This window comes from Medicago truncatula, chromosome 5 (assembly GCF_003473485.1).
Source record: "Medicago truncatula cultivar Jemalong A17 chromosome 5, MtrunA17r5.0-ANR, whole genome shotgun sequence".
Taxonomy (NCBI): Eukaryota; Viridiplantae; Streptophyta; class Magnoliopsida; order Fabales; family Fabaceae; genus Medicago; species Medicago truncatula.
Window position 1 is genome coordinate 2,984,224 of NC_053046.1, and position 19,392 is coordinate 3,003,615.

Consider the following 19,392-nt stretch of genomic DNA (forward strand, 5'->3'; position numbering starts at 1 on the left):
CCAGTTTAGATAATGAAAGTGAAGATACTTAAGCTAATTTGAGGTGTACTTGGGTGTACATTGATTTAATTTAAGGAAAAAGATGAGGATGAAGAATATGAAGATGAAGATGTTCCTGTGGTTTATTCTTTGTTTAATTAAAAAAATGAAAGAAATGATCGACTTATGCATATATCAATCGATCATTACAGGATTCGTGATCATTTTGTTCAGTTCGCTAATTGTTTATGTGCCTCAACGGCGTGTCGATCTTTTCTTCAATTACTTAGGTTACTTTCTGTTTGGCTAGTATGAAATGAGCGTAATAGTAGGCTTTTTGATAGTTCTCACACTAATGTAGAGCTCGGTGAAAAGCTTAAATTTCATTAATACTAGTGGTTGAAGGCTAATAACGCTACTTTTGTTTTTGGTTGTCAGTAGTGGTGGTCGGACCCTTTATCTTGTTTGGGTATCGGCTGACTGTTTGTCTTTGTATTTGTTTCGACTGAATCTTTATCTTTGTTTTTGAGTGCCCTCTTTAATATGTCTTGTGCTAGAGAGGCGTCTCTTTCGGTATGAATATATATATCATTTTTGCTTCTTTAAAAAAAAAAAAAAAACCAATATGTTACAGCTAAATAAAATATCTACTCGTATGATATAATTTTGCCAATAATTGATTAGACCCAAACCAGTGTGGGGATTGCTGGAAAACCTAGAAGCTGACACGTGCATTATCTAGAAGATGACTCAATTCCACGTCGGTTCTTATTTTCAGTGCCAAAACCGAGTGTTTATTTATTTATTTTGAGACCTAAAATAGTGCTGCTAATTTATTTATTTATTTAGAGGTAATATGAAATACCCCTTATAAAAAGTAATATAACATGCAAATTATGCATTCCGGTGTAATTGATTTTTGGCAAAATTACACTTTTAATCCTTTAATTTAATTTTAGGTAAGAGTTTAGTCCTTTATCTTTTTTTCATTTCAATTTGGTCCTTTTTGTCCATTTTTATATTAATTTTTAAGCTTAAAATTCATGATTTTATTTTCTTATGGTCTTTCGATCTTCAAATCTATGATCATCGTCTATGTTTGCATAAGAATATTAGATTTGAAGCTTAAAAATTTATATAAAAATGGACAAAAAGGACCAAACTATTATCTGAAATTAAGTTAAGGATTAAAAGTGTAATTATGCCTTGATTTTTTTATCAGGATGCAAATTATGAGGTTTTATTACTTTTATCTTTTTCTTTCAATCAAATCAACACCAAAATTTGATATAACTTATACAGAAATATGTGTTTGGACACAAGGCTGAATAAAAATATTTGGACAAATTCGTACAAATAATTTGGTTTTAAAGAGAAAAATAGCTTATTGATATTAAATGATGTGATTAATTTATTTATATTTTAATTTTTTTTCATTGTTGTTTACACCCTTCGGTCACATTTATAACAAAAACAATTTTTTTGGTACGTTCAAATAATTAATATATCTAACTCATAAATGTGACCGAATACATTAGTTATTCAAGGTACCTTTTTTTTTTTAAAGAATTATTCAATGTACCTAAAAAGTCATTGTTTGTTTATAAATGTGACCGGAGAGAGTATGTATTTAAATTATTTTAGGGTTATGTAAACAATTGCAAACTTCTTAAAGAAACAAAAAAGTAGTAAGTTTGCATTTAATTCAACAATTTTTTAACTTTTAAAAAATTAAATCTATCATTTTTCATTATTTTCTAATATAATAATATTTCTATTTTCATATTCTAACCAATATCATAAATGCACTCTATCATTTCACATTATTTTATGGGAAATATTAATAAGTGCGATAAGAGCATTCACAATGGAGACATCCATTTTTTTGGTGCTTCAATGAATCTCACATATACACATCACTCATTTATAATTTTTTAATAGTAGTACATAATATGCATTCAATCTCTGCAACCTAAAATCTCTCACAAATTTTTTAAACGTGACTCGTTAATCATCTATTAATAATTCTACATCGTTACATTTCAATATTGTAATATTAAAAAATTATGGGGTCTCACACAAAAAGAGAGTGCTTCTTTTAGCACATTTCTCCAATAGGTACCATTTTTGTACTCCAGTGTGGAAGTGCTTATTAAGTATCGGGTCTTCAAAAGGAAGGTTCTCCCATTGTGGATGGTTTAAGGGCACTATTTAAGCAATTTAGATACTCCCTCTGTCCCTCAATATTTGACCTACTTGACCATTTCACACAGATTAAGAAAAATGTAAAGATGAAAGAAAGATAATGATATTTTCACTGAATTGCCCTTGTTAATTATTTTGAAACCTTCACTTTTAAGTAATGATTACTTTCTTTGTTCCACTACAAACTTTACATTGAGACCACAAAAAGTATTTATACGGGGTAAATTTGTCAAATTCTGCTTAGAAATTTGAGAATGTCAAGTATTGTGGGACAAATATTTTTTTCAAATAGGTCAAGTATTGAGGGACGGAGGGAGTAGTAAGTTTTGATATAAACTGTCTAGAAGTCCTAGCTCAACTGATAAATGTCGAAATTGTAAGGTCAGACGTTGTGACCCGGGTTCGAACCTGAGACCTCACAGTTGTGTGTGAGTTTATTTTCGGTGGATTACCACTTCATCTAAGACAAAAAAAATAAAAAAAAGTTTTGATATAAACTTGTACATTAAATGCATCATAAATAGAAGAATATGTTTTTTTTTTTTGTCAAATAAGAATATGGTTTTTTCAATGAATAGTTTCTTAATTTAGAATCTTTAAAAAGTGTCCTTATGACACTTGTTAGAAAACCTTTATTTTACTTATGGTTGTGTCCATGTAAGATTATCTCAATTATATATTGTGCCCAATTTTGCTGCCAAACTATCATTGTTAATTACTAATAATATTTGTACAATTTTTTTGTGACAACTTTTGTTATAAACATTTTGTTCTATCTTTTTATTAGTAAAAAATAATAGAGAGAAGAAAAACAAAAAGAGAAAATAAAAACGTAGTGTAAATGATTATACAAATATCATTTATATGTAATGCCCATCAAATTTATTGAGAGAAGCAAAGTTCAATCCGCACAAAGTACCCTTTCATGTAAGTATAACTACGAACCTTGCTATTTGTTTTTGTATAAGTTTAAAATAAATTTGCATACGAAATTAATTTATATGTTGTTATTCGATAATGTAGATCGTGCAAAGAATAATAAAAAAGATAAGAATATGTGATATATAATAAAAAAGTATTCAATTGCTCGTATAAAATTAACAAATACAATATATTAGAAAGATGTAGATGAAAGAAGAAAAATTAATAGAGAAGAAATGAGGTTTTGTATTATGGTTTTCAAAAATTGTACATTCACCAACTCAAGAAAAAAATGAATGTGGTGATCATTCGATCTCGTAAAATGAAGGTGGTGAAATGTATAGAACGCTTTTTATAGACGCCGCCAAATAACCTAATAGGATTTAAAGATCCGCTATTTAGAGGTGTCAATGGAAGCGTTAGAAGTCGTTAGACTTGAACAACAACTCCTTCGTTTTTTGGAGAGAGTGATGTACCTGCAAATACTTTGACAATCAAGTAAGAATGTTCCATATATGTGAGGTTTTATGGGTAGAAAAGGGTGTATCTACTATCTTGATGTAAACTATGAGTTAGTTTTCGTAGTAGTGAATTAAAGTTTTGGACTCTTTTAAACCCTAATCCATACAGTTGTATTGGAGAGACACATGTGAACATATTAGTGAAAGCTGATTTTGAATCCATGATAAACGATTCATGACTTTGACAACCCTAATTTATTGCTTTTAGGGTGACTCCATATGATATTTCTATAGAGAAATGATATATGAACAACCTTTTTTTTTCTAATTTTTGTTACAACTTTCTTTCTCATACTCACATTATCGTTTTTACTTTCTCTCTCTATTGCTTTGATTTTTGTGTCAATACCTCATTTCCTTCGTGAAATTTTGATTGTCACAAAAGTTGTCACATATATAAATGTTCAAATAACACAAGTCATTTCTATATGAAGCTTTATTTGATTATTAACAAAATTTGATATGAAATGTAAATATTAAAATATCTAAAAAAAGAAGAAAAGAGCAGTGTTTGTTGTCTCTTCGAGATTGGTGTACATCTGAATCTACTTTCCGTCCTAATCAGATTGGATAGTACCGCTGAGTTGGCATTTGTCGGAAACAGAAAACTAACAAACAAAAACCATCATACCAAACGTTGTCCACCAAGGACAACCAGTGTACGCGTTGCTGTACAATTTCATATTCCATTTCTCTCTTTTTCTTATGAAACCCTCTTTTTCCATTATTACCATTCAATTTCAATCTCAATCTTCTACTATGGGTATTCGGTTTTCTTCATTTCGATCCAACCTAACCGGTTCAACTTTAGGTGAATTACCGGAAAGTTGCGTCGCTTCAATCATCGGTTACATGGATCCTCCTCAGATCTGTCAACTTGCGACGTTGAATCGTGCTTTTCGTGCTGCTTCTTCTGCTGATTTCGTTTGGGAATCTAAATTGCCGCCAAATTACCATCTTCTCCTCGCCAAAATCTTTCATCATTTTCCTATCAATTTGGGTAAAAGAGACATTTATGCTTCTCTTTGTCGACTTAATACCATTGATGATGGCACCAAGGTGATTACTTTACTGATTATGTTTATTAATCTTGTTTATTTACAAAAACCCTAAAATTTTAGGAAATGGAAAAAATTACGGTTTTTTTTAATTAGAAGTTGAAGATGCTTAAATGGTTTAGTGTATGTTTGGTTCTGCGTGACAAAAATGGATTTTGAATGATTGGTTATGTAGAATTGATTTTGGCTATATCAATTCTAGACGTAAAATTAATTATGCTTGAGAGCAACCAAATATGTCAAAATCAATTAATTCTATACTTTTAGAATCAATTTTGGCTCCTCTAAAAGTGGAAGCAAACATACACTTAGGGCTGTTTTGGATTGGCTTATTTAAGCTTATCTAGTGACATAAGTTTTTGTGAACCTGCTTAGGAGAACTTATGAAAACAGCTTATGACAATTTTCATAACTCATAAGTTTTCCAACATAGCTTATAGCATATATAAAAACAATGTTACTGTATTTTATTTTATCTTTTTCTATAAAATGGCTTATGTAAGCTTATGCAGAAGCGCTTGTGTTATAAGCTGCAGATAAGCTGTTTGTCCAAACAGGCTTATTGGCTGATGGTTTTGGATATATGTTTTTTTTTTGTGTGCAGAAAGTTTGGATTGATAGAGCCACGGGTAAGCTTTGTTTGGCTATATCAGCTAACAAGGGACTATCAGTACTTGGGGTTGATGATAGGAGATATTGGAATTATATCATCACTGAAGAATCTAGGTGAGTTTCTTCACATTTATGTTTGTAGAATGTAGCAAGTTTCCTGCATTGTCATCAATTTTGCTTCTAACATATAATTGTATTTTCTAGATGGATTGTCTTAAATTTTTATGGTATAAGCATTTTTTTTTCCTTTCATTCTTTATGTTGTCATTGAATAGATTGATGATGAGGGGAAGGTAATGGAGAGAAGTAAGGGAAGGGGAAGGAATTGAGGGATGGTGTTATAATATGATATTTTTGGGCATGAATATGACAAACATATAGTATCTGCTAATTTTTATCTGCTTTCATTACTGATGAATTATTTTAGATTATTTAGAGTGGAATACATACAAGCAAGGTCTATTAATCTTTTTTTTTTTTTTTTGGTCTTAAACTACAAATCCCCACAAGTTTCTAGATTTGGTGTTGGTAATACATAATTTTCATTAAGGAATATAATTAGATAGTAAATCAAATGCCCAATATCAACACGTGTTAGTCCAAGTATGGGGCATGTGTCCCTTAAACATGTGGTTATAGGTTCAATTCATACCCAGGGTAATTGATCCCTTGACTAGTCGATGGAAAAATACTCTCCTAAATTGCAAAAAAAAAAAAAAAACCTCGATAAAAACAATAAATATCACATTGTAGTCTATTTGATAGGGCCAAATAGTCGTACGCCCTTTGGTCACTATTATAAGCAAAACTTTGTATTTTAGATTCATTATATTAATGATGTATCTGCTAATTTTTGGGTGTATTGATTTTCTGCATCTTTTTTATGGTTAAGTATCTACATAAAATAGGCTTAATAGCAGTTTTAGCCCCCTAAGAAAAAAAAAAACAAAACCGCCCCCTAAGTTTTGCATCTGTGGCAGTTTTGGCCCCCAATGCCAATTTTGACTCGGTCTACGCTGACGTGGCACCCTAAGTGAGGTGCCACATGTAATTTTTTTTACCAAAAATTGGCCTTAGGGGGCCAAAACTGCTACAGGTGCAAAACTTAGGGGGCGGTTCTGTAGTTTTTTTTCCTTGGGGGGCCAAAATCGCAACTTCGTGAAAGTTAGGGGGCAAAAACTGCTATTAAGCCTAAAATCTATTCTCCATTGTCCTATTCTTGAGCACTTGATGATGGTGAAAACTAGTAAAGTGATAGACATCGTTTGAAAACGGAATAACTTAGGTTGAAGCAAAATTATTTTCCACATGTTTATATATAATGCTTCTCTGCTACTGAGGCACGGAGCACATATTGCTAAGTTACATAGATAAATCTTTGTCGATACTATTGTGAAGGAAAATTAGTGAATATTGTTTAAGATTGAGTTAAACCACATTGGTAAATATGCTTGCTTTTCCTTAATTTTCGTAGTTGATGATGTGAGCTGTGAAGCTCATTATCAAGTAGTTTGATTGCCATTATTATAAATCTATTTTAGTGGTGCTTTGGAATTGAATTGTGTTATCTCTACAGATTCAATACTGTTGCATACCTTCAGCATACCTGGTGGTTTGAAGTGGACGGGGAAGTTGATTTCCCATTTCCAGCCGGGACATACAGCTTATTCTTCAGAATACATCTAGGGCAAGCCTACAAGAGGTTTGGACGTCGTGTCTGCAACACTGAACATGTTCATGGGTGGGACAAAAAGCCTGTGCGATTCCAACTTTGGACTTCAGATGGGCAATACGTTGCCTCCCAGTGTTTTCTGAAAGGAACTGGCAATTGGACTTTTTACCATGCAGGTGATTTCACAGTTGAGGATGGGAATTCATCAACCAAAGTCAAATTCTCTATGACTCAAATTGATTGCACGCACACTAAAGGTGGTCTGTGTTTGGATTCTGCTTTTATTTACCCAAGCGAATTCAAAAAGAGCAAGTCATTTTTAAACTGCTCCTAACCATTTCAGGTAGAAAGAAAATGTACATCATGTCTGTCTAGTATGTATAGAACATAGGGCGGTGTCATGAGGATTAGAGAATCGAGTTTTTATATGATTCTTTAGGATTAGAGATTTGTTAGAGCTAGGAGGGAATCAAGATGTGCAATTTGATTAATTTCTTCTGTTAATTAAATGGATTGTTCTATCAAGTTTTTGTATGGTATATTGACTGACTATTGAGAAAGTTCTATGCTTGCGGAAGATTTGAATGTATGGGATGATTTTGATGACATTAAACCCAAGAATATATCTGAAGTTTATATTTTGATTTTTGTGCTCTAGATGATGTGTACATGAGTTGAATCGTGCCATATACATTTGTGTCTGATGTTCGAGCACAGTAGAATGAATTGGCTTAAGCTTTTTTACCTTGACAATCTAACTTATATTTTGTAAAAGAAGTTAGTTTTCATAGTTTTTTGGGTGTCAAAGCTTGTAAAAGAAGAGCACTGTTGAGATACACTCATTTTGTGGTGTGTTATGAAGAATACACTCATTGTGTAGACTAGTGTGTAATGAAGAGAGGAGTGTTATTGACACTCTCTTTCTTATTCTCTCTAACACCACTCCCTTGAGAAATTCTAATATGGTCACATGACTAAATAAAGTGTTTGGTCACACACATAAATAATTTTTTTTTTAATATTAAAGAAGAAATTGATAAAAAAAATGATTGAATATTTTAAGGACCATCTTTTTATGTGTGTCCAAACACTATTGATTTGGTCTTATGACCATGGAAGAATACCTCCACTCTCTTATTGGGTAAAATTCATGTGGATACTATACATTGGAAATTGATCTAATATAAAATTGTAAGACCCACATGGGTTTTATCCAATAGGAGAGTAAATGTTAAAGAGTGTTCCTAGCATTTTTGGTATGAAGAATAATTCATCTCAAGCTGAACATAATTAACTCAAATCCTAATCCACATTGCGTTCTTCCAGGAGCTAAACACTCACTCGTGGCTCAAAAAAGGTCTCTGCCTCTCGGTTCCTTTTATTTTTGTGGCAGGCATCTGGTGTATTTGGAAAGCACGTAATGCAATGTGTCTTGGTAATGAACAGGTTAGCTATCATCAATTGCGACACAATGTTGGGAGCCATCTTAGTTCTCTTTCAACATCTTTGGGTGGAGGTCTTGACTCTCGCCTGCAACACCGCTGGACTTCTTGGCACTCCTCCCGTATGCAAGCTACAATTCTTAATGTTGATGGGAGCAGTTTCGGCAACCCTGACTGTTCTGGTCTTGGGGGTGTTCTTCGTACTTAGGATGAGACTTGGCTTTGTGGATTCTCAAGTTTTTTTTGGTATTTCGAATAACTTGCATGTTGAACTACTTGGGATCATGCACGGTTTGAAGTTGACTTGGGAGATAGGGCATCGAAATGTGATATGTTATTTTGATTCCCTCCATGCTATAAACTTAATTCAAGTTCCTCTCAATGCTTGGCATTTTTATGCCACTATCGTAAAAAATGTCAAGGATCTCCTTAATCTCCCTTGGAATGTGCAAGTTGACTCACACCCTTCGAGAGGATTAAGGAGGATTGTGGTTGGCACCATCTTTAGCTAGAAAATCCTCACACTTGGTGCCAACCACGATGCTTCTAAAGTGTAGTTCTTAAGGTTGTAGTCTAGGTTCTTTTTCTTTTTCTCCTTCCACCAAAAAAACAAAAAAAAAAGTTCTAAAGAGTCTGCACACTTTTTTTTCGCCGAAGGAGAAAAAAAAATGCATTAACCATACAAACAACATATATTTTATACCATGCCTAAATATTAATGTTAGAATGCATAATATTGAATGCAATGTGTCTAGACATCAATTCAATCAAAATTTAATACCACATTCTGAGATAAAAATAGAGCTAACTAGCCACTAGGTGCCATTACTTCAGAATTTAACAATTCAAACATAACACTAAAAAATAAAGGGTCTTGTTAACGAGTGTCCCTGAAACACTTTTTAAGCATTCTAAAATAAGTAAAGTCAATATTTCAATTTCCAATGTGTTGATTACACATATTTTCTTAAATATTTACTAATTATGACCCTTAAAAAGTACCTAGGGGGCACTGGTTAACATTTCTCTAAAATAAATTGCTACTATGTATCATGTGTAACCCACTTACAAACCAAAATGAGATAGCTCAATTGTGGATGCTCTCCTTCCAAATTTACTTTCTTTACAATGCATGTTTTGTATTCAATTCAAATGACATAATTCCAAGTATTTATCTTTAAAAGTCTTCTCTCTATCTTTAATAACTATAACTTGTGTTAAGTTCCTTGTTTATTTGGAGTGTTCTTCCGTTTTCCTTAAGGTTATTTTGGCATTCAGTCATCTTTTTTAATCACGTTTTTAACTTGTTAGGGCTTTGCTTCCCTAATCTTTGTTTCTCGCATCTGCGCAATGGTCATAACATTGCTCATGAACTTCCTAGATTTGTTATCTCAAATCCTAATGAGGTGTGGATAGAACAACTACCCTCATTTCTGAATTCCTTTGTACGTGATAGATTTGGGCCCAATTGAGTTGTGATCTCTTTTTGTCAACTTATGTTGTTTTTTCAAAAAATATATTAGAGAATTGTTCTACTCCCTTTCAAAATTGTCGGAAGTTAACTCACATTCGACATTTTTCAGTGTGAGTCAACTCACGCTGACACTTTTAAAATCGATTGATCCGATTTAAAAAATGGTTGAACCGATTTTAACATTGCAAACGTGAATTAATTCACGCTGAATAAAGGAATGGGTAGTTTTGGAAAGGAGAAAAGCAATTTTCCTCCGCAAAACATATAAAAATTTATTCAATTTTTTTTTTTCTTCTTCCCAGTAGTTTGCTAATAGACTTTCACCTTTAAGGTGAATAAATAATAAATTTAAACTTCAAACTCATATTTTTGTATATTTCAACGTATTGTTCATATCATTTAAATTATATTCATAAAAAATATATTAATTATTTCTTTACCGACATATCTTAGTTATATTTTTTTTTAAACTTCAGATTGTTTTTTCACCCTTCTTTGAATATCTTCGTCAGTTCAAATCCTTTGATTTTTTGTCTGTCAGCTACATTGAAACAATCATTCACATAGTCTGAATGTCCTCTTGTTACTGCTTTGAAACAATCATTCACATTTAAATCCTGCGTTATTGATGTTTATGTCACTTTCTTTCTTTCAACAATTTTTCTTCTCACTTTTTTTTTTCATTTCTATTTCTATCCTGATTTAAAAAAAAAATCTGAAAGTCCAAATAATTTTTTTTTTTGACAAAAATAAAAGATATTCATTTATTCAAATTGATAGAATACATCAGAAACAATAACATGATCAATATCGCTAAAAATGTATAGGGTGAATCTGCGAACAAACTCACAACATCCAAGTTAATAGCATACAACGGCACAATGCCTACAAATAATATGATGAAATCTAAATCACCAGAATACCCGTGCTTCTGGATCTGCAACGTTGACGCCCAAATCATTGATTGAATTTGTGATTGTCTGAAGTTGATCTTTTAATACGAACCAAACGAACACCGCACAAAAAAGGATGCGGAATGAAACAACGCCGCACAAGACGACGAACAACACAACGTCGCACTAAGACGACGAAATCACGAAAAAACACGAAAGAAAAACTTGATGTATGTGAAAATCACTTATTTAGATTGAAAGAAAGAGGAAAAAAGATGCAGAGGGGTGATTCTAGGTCAAAAATTGACCTAAAATCACCCCTCCTCGATGAGTGAAAGAGGAAGAAAACTTAGAGCGAAAATCCAAATATCTCTTACTCGCGATGTAAAACAAGTTACATACAAATAAGTTTTTTTGTAGTGACATACAAATAAGTTTCATGTATAGTTATTAGTTTTTAGAATTTGGTCATTTTTTATTTCTAAATATTATTATAAACAAACTTCTAAATATAACTGAATTTTTTATTTTTTTTATATTTTCCTCAACAAAAAAAAATTAAAAAATATATGTTTTCATTCGCCATCTATGAGTATCAGCATTAATGATTAATAAGGATTTATTAGTAAGAGTAAGTGAATAGAGTAGCTGAATTTAATCGAAACATTTAAATTGTATATAATGATAATTTGTCTAAATTTTTGAGTTAAACACACTTTTAAATTTCTTGATGATGTCTTTGCCATGACGTTTTTTTGGTGGCGATGGAAGAAGTGTCGAGGTGAACGAAGCTTCTCGCTGAGGTGTTGTTGGAAAAGGTCAAAGATTTGGATAGTTTGTTTGTGGGGTAACAAATCCAGATTTAGCAACAAATATAGAGATCTTTTGGCCACTAGTGTAGGTGTAGTAGACAAAGCTCAGGACATATTTATGCATGATACACATTATCTAATCCTTTTTATACCACTTAATCTTGTTCTCTTATTAACTTTGAGGGTTTGAGAGGGTTGTTAGAGTCTTTCCAAGTTTACTTTCAACTCGTATCTTGAAGGTTGTTGGTCACCTTCCTCCAATGTATTTGTAGGTTTAATGTGAAATTTAAATAGACATTTTAAGTGTGTTGAGGAAGAATAACACAAAAGCAAGAAACGTTTTACGTAGATGGAGGATAATTCTATTTAACGTGTGTCAGACATTAAATATAGGCATCTCGTTAATCAGAATTTAAATATTGGTTCGTCAGGTTGTGAGAATCTTGTCCATTTCACTAGAGTCAACACAATTAGTACAACAATTTAAAAAAAAAAAATCAAATCACTTAAATATGTTGAAAATATATTTAATATAGACATTATTTACCAATTGTTAGATCTTAAAATATCAATAATATTAGATTATGAGACAAATTTAAATTGCTTTTTACTTTTGTAAACTATGATTACAAACTACTTATCTTAGTATATTTCCAGCAACTAACATCATATTAAATTGATGGAATATGAAGAAAAAATAATTTAAGGTGCGAATTACCAATACAATATTTAACATTGAGATCAAACTTACAATATCAACTACGGCTTTGCATTCAACTACCACCTAAGATTAGTGTAAGCATGTTTGCAAAATTTGACTTGCATAAATATATTTAAAGCTAAAAAGATTTTGAGTCCTAATGCGAGGTCTAAAAAATTTAGGGGTTTAAAACTCATGTTTTAGTGGCAGCCTCCCCAAACCGGTTGTGTTGTTGGTTGATAACAAACATCATCATCTTGATTACTCCATATCAACTTTAAATTAAATTTACGAATAGATAATCATTTTAGTCATTAAATTATTACTTTATCGGTTACTCTTTAATTTAGTCTCTAAACTATATATGAATATAATAAAAAGTCCTTCAACTATACTCCTTTCGATCTTATATACAGAAGAAAGTTGAGTCAACAAAAGTTGATGCATCTCGTTCAATATTTCAACTAAATACATCAATTTTTGTTGATTTAACTTTCTCTTTATATATGGTAAGAGGTAACTTAAATTTAGTTTATGACTAAATCAAAGTGAGGGTGATATTTTAAAGATTAAATTGATAGTTTATTCTTTTTTATCATAAGATTTTTTAGGCTACCTTATAAAAATGATGTGTAACTTTACCATCAACCAATAAAAATGAATCTTTGCTAATGATAGATGCCACTTGAAATTGTAATTGTGTATTTCTTTTTAACCATATTTTTTTACGGGAATTATTCATCGACTTTTTGAACTACTAATCTCTGCCAATAACCTGTACTTGACCATATCTTTTGGTGTCTCCGTATATGGCACTCATTTTTTTTATTCATAAAGTTCAACTTAAAACATTTCTTAAAAGTTCTAAATCTGACTTCACTAGGATTAAAGTAAATTGATTTTATAAGTAATTTAATCATATGCAAGGCATGATGCAGTTTCCAAATTACACGCTGCCCATATAGTCAAATTATTCATTGGCGGTGGTTATGATGGACACAACAATTATATTTTAATTATGCTATACGTGTAGTTTATTTAAAATGAGCCAAAAACATTGTCCAAATTCCAACCCAATGGTTATCCATTTAGTTAACTGATTAGTTTATCATACGCATCTAATGAAAACATGATACATGCATGCATATGCTGAGTTGGATTCTAATGCCAATTAACTTTTACATACAGTACACAATATATAATTAATCTTATATTATATCATGCATTGCACATTTTGTGGTGTGAATTTGGACAGTTTGCATGGAGTATTAGGTTACGAAAAGATGTCTAAAGAATTTGGATTAATATTTAATTATATAACACACACGAGGAGATTAACATTCGAAAGACCATAAAGCTTTAAGATTTTGTGGCTAAGAAAGAAGTTAGTTTAGCTGACTTGACTTCAATTAAACTACATTTAAGAGGGCCGACTTAAATTAAACTATAAAGAAGGCCTTTGGATTTTAGGTAGACTCATTCTAAGCTAGACTTCAGGGCCGGAAAAGTATACTAATTTAAAGTATGAGAAATAATTTTCATATACAAATTTAAAATGAATAAAAAAGGAAATATAAAACATATAGTTATGAAAAATTATTCCAATTCTAAATGAACCTTATGTATGTGTATTCACACATATTTCTTGTATTTTTATATATTAGTACCAAAAATATATTTGAGTGAAAGATAGATTTTTAATTAACATTTGAATAGAAGTATGTAAATGAACAAAGATAAACATAATTTGTTAGAATATGATATTTTTATAATTAATTTTGAGTTCAAGTATAAAACTATAAAACTAAGTATGTCATTTCATTGTATAATTTATTTTAGAACTAAATTATAATGAATTATTTAGCAAATTATTTTAGTATTTGACAAATTGAAAGATTCTCTCATGATTTCTCTACTCCAACAACTATTTATACTAATAAGTCGATAGTATTTTTCCTTAAAATGTTAACTCTGGTATGCCAGGACCTTAGATCTACGATATGTGGAAAGAAATGAAGACTTTAAGTCGTCGGTATTCAATATTCATCAGGGGAGATGTACCTGCAAATACTTTGACGATCAATTAAGAATGTGCCAAATATAACGGATGTTTAGGGTAGAAAAATGTGTGAATGTATAGAAGCTATGAGTTAGCCTTTATAATGGGGAACTAGAGTTTCTAGTCCTCAAACCCTTGCCTGAACAACTGTCCTCATAGGACACTTGTGAACAAATTATGACAAGTTAGCCTTATATCCGGGTTGGATGATCCATATTAGCTTATTTGATCCTAATTCAATGGATTTATGCATATCTATACTATAGTCTATTCGTACGTTTGTCAAAGAGTCCAAATCCGCGAAGGTAATTGGTCCGATCTAGAACTCTCCATTTATTTATGACTAAAAAGTTGCAGTAACTTAATAAATGAAATAATGTATGCTACATATTAATATTACCCTTTTGTTATTTACTTATTTTCTTAAGAGTTCTTGACTAAACGCTCTTGGACCAACAAAAAGATTTTAGAGCCTATTTGTTTTGACTTGCAAGTATTTGACCGCTAGCTTTCATCAAAATTACATTGTCTCTTCCCTTCATTTAAATGGAGTCTTAATTTATGTTGAAATATAGCTAGTTTGGATTTCTTGTTAGATAATACTCCATGTATATAAGTTTAGTTAGTATATAAACCATAGGGTAATTCATTTGTACTGAATTTTCATTTCGCATCATTTCTACTATTGTGTGATTAAATTAATATGTGGGACATTGAGACATCCCCTTCTCCCAAAATACACACTATTTAAACATGGTTGCAATAGCCGTCCTCCTTTTTTATTATTTGACTAGTTATATATTTTTCATCCCTCAATGCAGCATTCCAACGTAATAGTTGGTGCATGTTTTTTATTGGATGATTCTTGCCCAACTAACTAGCCCCACAAAAATTCCTTTGTTCTAATATTTTATAATGTAGTGGATATTCTTAAATATTTTGAAATATATGAATTAAATTTTTATTTAAAAATGTATTTTAAAGTCTAAAATGAAATCATTCCAAATGATAATTAAGTTAACATTTTTTACTGCATGATCCAACAAAATATTAAAACTCATTATCACTTTTTTAGTTTTTTAGTAATTTTATTTGAAACACTGAGATCATATGAGTTTATCTATTATGCTATATCCAATTATGTAATACAAAAACCTTTTAGTTATTTGTCAAAAAACCTTTTAATTATGTTTTATCTTTTTTTTTTTAGCAAATTCTCTTCGAATCTTAGAGTTTTATATTTTAATTTTTTATTACGGAACTTCAAATCTTTGTTATTAGTTTAGTATCACTTACATATTTATATGTTCACATCATTTACGACAAAAAGAAATATATTAAGCAATATGCATAGCTAACTAAAGCCGGCAAAGGACCTTTGTCCTTTCCAAAACCGATTCTGTTGAAGGGCCAATCAGCAGAACTAATCGAAAACAATAATGTATTAAGTTGTTCTTTGTCAATCCTCTTCAACATTAACAAACGATCATTTAAACTGTGGAAGATCCTAAACAATGGTCTTTTTAAACCGGAAAAATGGGTCAAGATCCTCTCCATTTATAAATTTTTTCATTTGTTGTAATTTGGAGAGAGATAGACACATAAAATAAGTGATGAATCCTATCACTAAATGGGTCCCACCATCATTAATTATTTTTTATTTTTTATGTGTCTTTATCTCTTTAAATGAAACAAATTGAGAAATTTATAAATGAAGAAGATATTGACCCCGGAAAAATGGTTAAATTAATGGAACAGTTTTCAACGTTGAAAACTTGCAAGAATCCATCTGCCACATGTCGATCGAACCACACTTATGAAGGAATATTTGTATATAATTAAAAGATTGTTTTTTTTGCATTATAATCAATCAATCAACTATTAAATTTGAAAAAAGTATAAAAATTTGCATTAGTGTACAATGTCATGAGGTTGACATGGTGATTGGTGGATTTGGATTAGGCATGGCATTGGGGTGGGGATGGAATAGGTTTTACATTCCTCGTCTCTATATCCGATTCTAATATACTTACCTGTTACCCTACTCATATTCAACGGGGATGAGAAATTGAATCCCATCCTCGTCTCCGACAGGTTTGGGTATCCCCGACTAATTTCCATCCCCGCATTGAATAATTTTTTTAATAAAAAATATAAGTTTTTCTGCAACCCTTAGAAAATGTTGTAATGTATTATCCGACAATATGCTCACTTTAATATTTGTTAGACCGATTGATTTAGTTGCTCCTTTAAATATCAATGATAGTTTTTATAACACAACAATTATCAAATAAAATAACATGACATATCAATATAAAATAATTTTCTATATTCGAGACAGATTTGGGTATGGTTTCGGGATGAGTACCTATATACCCGTTACCCGTCCCAAACCCATGTCTTGAAATCGGAGAAAACTCAAACCCAGTCAAAACGGGGAAAATTATAAACACATTGTCAGGTTTGTGAGGTGAGGATTACCCCCAATTATAAACACATTGTCAGATCATCTCATATCCGAGGTGTGACTCTTTAACACCCCCCCCCCCCCTCGATCAGCATTTTTGGGCTTGGTTCAGGGGCTCGACCGATAATCAGTGGCGGATCTTCCTTGGGAGCCATGGTACCACAAGGTTTCTATATATATTATATCCAGCATATTATTTGCATCATTTTCCAGTTAGCGCAGCGGAAAATCACTTGCTTTTTCTCCTAGAAGTTGCGTGTTCGACTCTTCCTTCTTCTCCCTTTTTTATATTTATGTATATATTTGCTTTTTTTGTCAAAAAAGGTCCATGGAGGGATTCAAACACACACCCCATGCGCCATATTCATGTAAATTATACCAATACATTAGTTAACATTTTTTTATAAATCCTTCAAACAACTTAATATATATTTCATAAACTTTTGGTACCCCCAAGAAAATAACTCAAGATCCGCCACTGTCGATAAATCCTTCAAACAATTTAATATGACGATCCTTTTTATTTTGATTTATGACTATTTATATATTTTTTTTAAGGAAGGAATTTATATATATTATTTCACATGTGAATTTACGATAAATTTTTCGCCCAGGCTCTATATAATTCCTGGCTCCGCCACTGGCTTTGTTCGTGGACATAAATGGTGGGTGGCCCGATAGCGGAAATCTTATAGGAAGTAGCCTAATAGAACTTAGCAGAGGTTTTGATACCATCTTAGAAATGGTGGTTGAGCCTAACACAACCCCACAAATCCAACTTGTAAGGTGAGAATTGCCCCGACTTATAAACACTTTGTCATGTCATCTCATATATGACGTGAGACTCTTTATCAAATACAGACAATCAAATCAAAGACAAACAAGAAAACATAGTAGAAGAACAAATACCCCAAAATTGTTTTTGCATTATACCCAAGTTGATCTACATCTAGGGTAGAGAGTACTTCTCTGAGCCACTATCAACAAGTCTTTACAAGAGATATACACAAAAAGTTTTTAAGAAATTAACTTCAAAAGTTCTCCAAAAACAAACCCTAATTTATGCTCTCTCTCTCTCTCTCTACAACAAGTGATTACAAAAGTGACAAAGAAATTGTCCTCGATTATTCATCAAAACTAATTCCTGATTGCTCTGCTTTTGTGTCAAAAATTACTTAAAGATAATATATATACCAAGGTGTTTGGATGTGTTTCCCAATTATAGAATATCATTCAAAAGCACCTTAATCCTTAACTCTTTAAGTTTTCTAAAAGTTCCATCTTTTAATGATGATCTATCACTTTCAAAATGACCAAAATATAAAATTATATTCTAAATCCGTGCAAAAATGACCGGGGTGCTTGGTGCTCAGGGCAATGATAACATTTATTTTTTTAAACAGAAGAAAAAATATATTAAAAAGAAAACAAAACATACGAAGACTGGAGGAACATTTGACCTGATCCAAGTATAGTCTAAATAAAAATGCATCGTGATAAATCAAATCAACCCTAATTAATCCTAACAAACAAACACTCATTTCAAGCGTAACTTAGCAAACTCGCAGGAAAATGATAACATGAAATGAGGGTATGCCAAATAGCATCTGGCGCAACCTCCTAGCCACCGGACACTAACTGACAAAATCTCTAAAAACTAATTTTGCAGCTCTACATGAAGCTTAAACTTTCCTCAAATTTTTTTATTTCTCCAAATTATAAGCTTTTCGTTATTTTTCTAGCATGTGAAGTTTGAATTCAAGTGCGTAAAGTATCTTTACCAATATATTCTTAATTATTTTACATATGATGAAAGCATAAACTAACTCTCTTTAAAAAAAAACTTATAAAAATGATATCAACTGTTTACAAATTTAGTATATTGATTATTTTAAATTTATTTTAATTGTTTTAAATCCAAGTGAATTAAAATAATCATAGCTGATTTTTTAAATTTAAAAAATCACATTCAGATAGCATTGTACAGGTCAAAATCAAGGGGACGTAACTTTTGTTAAAGGGACTTAGACCATCTCCAATGAGGAGATCTCTCCGTTTTATGACATACCTATTAGGTACCCCATTAAAGAAATGATCATGTTAACTTGTGCCCTTATAACACATGTTACGGAATTTAAAAAGAGTAACTTTGCATTGGAAAACATAACATTTCAACTTTTAATACGTATATTTCTATAATGAGTTTTAAGAAGTTGAATGCACGGATTTTGATACATATATTTATATAGTGAGTTTTTAACATGTGCTCTTAAGGACACAAGTTAGCATTTGCCTTAGAGAAAAATAATTTTGAGTACCAAATGAAAACAAAGTGAACATGAACCACTCCATCTTAAATGGGTCCCACCGGTATTTGTCATTAAAATAAATAAGGGAAATGCTAACATGTGCCCGTGTGCCTTCATGCCATATGTTAATGTATTAAACATAGAAATTTTGCATCATAAATTGTGTTAATTTATTTCTCAACAAGTTAAATAATCATGTGAATTAATTCTTTTCAATAAATACTTCCTATTTTCAGAATCTTTAACATGTGCCCTAAAAGCACAGGTT

The 19,392-nt window shown here is 31.3% G+C and overlaps 1 protein-coding gene across 1 annotated transcript; it reads left to right on the top strand.

Annotated features, from left to right (window-relative positions):
• Positions 1-4,195: 4,195 nt before the first annotated feature.
• LOC11435726 (F-box protein PP2-A12) lies at positions 4,196-7,612 on the top strand. The gene is made up of 3 exons (XM_003611096.3): positions 4,196-4,685; positions 5,289-5,410; positions 6,873-7,612. Exons 1-3 carry the CDS (start codon positions 4,332-4,334, stop codon positions 7,300-7,302), a joined length of 906 nt encoding a protein of 301 aa, XP_003611144.2. The 5' UTR covers positions 4,196-4,331; the 3' UTR covers positions 7,303-7,612.
• Positions 7,613-19,392: the final 11,780 nt, after the last annotated feature.